This window comes from Trichechus manatus, unplaced genomic scaffold (assembly GCF_000243295.1).
Source record: "Trichechus manatus latirostris isolate Lorelei unplaced genomic scaffold, TriManLat1.0 scaffold00039, whole genome shotgun sequence".
Taxonomy (NCBI): Eukaryota; Metazoa; Chordata; class Mammalia; order Sirenia; family Trichechidae; genus Trichechus; species Trichechus manatus.
In genome coordinates this window covers 10,767,286-10,768,787 of record NW_004443975.1, presented here as the reverse complement: position 1 = coordinate 10,768,787, position 1,502 = coordinate 10,767,286, and the positions used below count along the sequence as shown (strand labels likewise).

Sequence of the window (1,502 nt, the reverse complement as noted above, 5' to 3'; positions counted from 1 at the left end):
TTTTTTTTTTAAAGGAAAGCCTGGATTTACTCTCAAAAGCAAGAGGCTCATACTTTTTAATAACTCCTCTGGTAGAGTTTGTTTGGCTGCTGCTCTGTCACATTTCCCATTAGAACTAGAACCTTTTATGGAGATGAACTTGGTTAAATTAAAATAATCCTTCAGCCGTGTTATTTCTACTTTGTTTACTATACAAACACAAAAGTAGTGTGTTGAGGACTTTTGTGAACTGCTTGAAAACAAGAGGACTTCTCTGCCCAATTCATTATTGTAGCGACCTATCCATACCTCTTTCCCAGTGCCTAGTACAGCGGTTGGCATACTGTCATACTAAGTAGATGTTGTCTAATGTTTGAATGAAGTTTATTTTGACTGAGAAAAAAAAATTGATGGTTTTGAATTAAGAGAATGTTAGCATTTTAAACAATTAGTCTCTGTTCTCCTTAATCACTATTTCTTGTTCAGTTTGGTGTGTTTAGACTAGAATATATGAATAATTTACTCATTCCTGACTAATTATATGTTTCACCTAAGGAGAGATTTTTGGAAGATTTGAACTGCATTTTCAATTCAGGAAAAATACCTGACTTGTTTGAAAATGAGGAGCTGGACTCTATTGCACAAAGGATTAGATATCTTGCTGAACAGGCTGGTTATACGGATAATGATAGGGAATCTTTACTTTCATTCTTCCAAAAGGTACTTTTTTGTAGATGGACTTTATTAAATTGTGATGTTGAATTAAAAGTGTATTACATTAATAATTCTGTACATGAGTTTCAAGTTGGATATCATTTCTTTAGGTCTTTAAATCAGTTCGTAAGACTAAAAAATGACCACTACCCCTACGCACAGACACACAAAGATTAATGATGGTGTGAGCTGGACGAGCTATCAAAGTCTTAAAAAAAACAAACAAAAAAACAGCTGGAGAAAATGAAATGAGAAATAAGATCCCAACATTATTTCTTACATTGAGATCTCTTCCTAGCTAATGAAGTTTTCATTTCAGCTAAGAAAGGCAACAAACAAGAATTCTTTCATCTCTTTGAATACCCCTAGAATTGATCAGGAGGTGATAAATACAGAAAGATAGAGCAGAAAATGTTCAGAATGAACTCAGCTGTCTAGTAACTGAAAAAACTGATTTGATGAGAGGTATAGACTAGACCAATGAACTAGCCCCTCTGTGTCTTTCAGACATGTTGGTTGAGTAAATGGCTTAGTGAACATGATTACCCCAACCAAAATGTTCACTGGGAGAGTGCCACTAGTCAGCTTATTTTGGGTGCCAATTTTTGACCAACACGGGGTCCTTTGAGGACTGAACTGGGCCACCCTCCATTCTTAAACATATACTTAGTAATCTGGCACAAGAAAATGTAAAAGCTTCCAGAAATGGAATCCCCAATTGAGAGAGAACAATGTGATATGAATGGCGTGGATTGTGTTATATTTTAAAATGCCATATTAGGATAACAGGTAGGCTAACAGTATCCTGA

The 1,502-nt window shown here is 35.2% G+C and overlaps 1 protein-coding gene across 1 annotated transcript in view; it reads left to right on the top strand.

Moving 5' to 3' along the window:
• Positions 1–1,502, top strand: part of DNAH14 (dynein axonemal heavy chain 14) — a gene marked incomplete at its 5' end in the record, with an annotated part of 387,403 nt that overhangs the window by 264,240 nt on the left and 121,661 nt on the right. Inside the window, 1 exon segment of the mRNA XM_023730866.1 lies at positions 535–849. Within this exon segment, the coding sequence (XP_023586634.1) occupies positions 535–849 (315 nt within the window).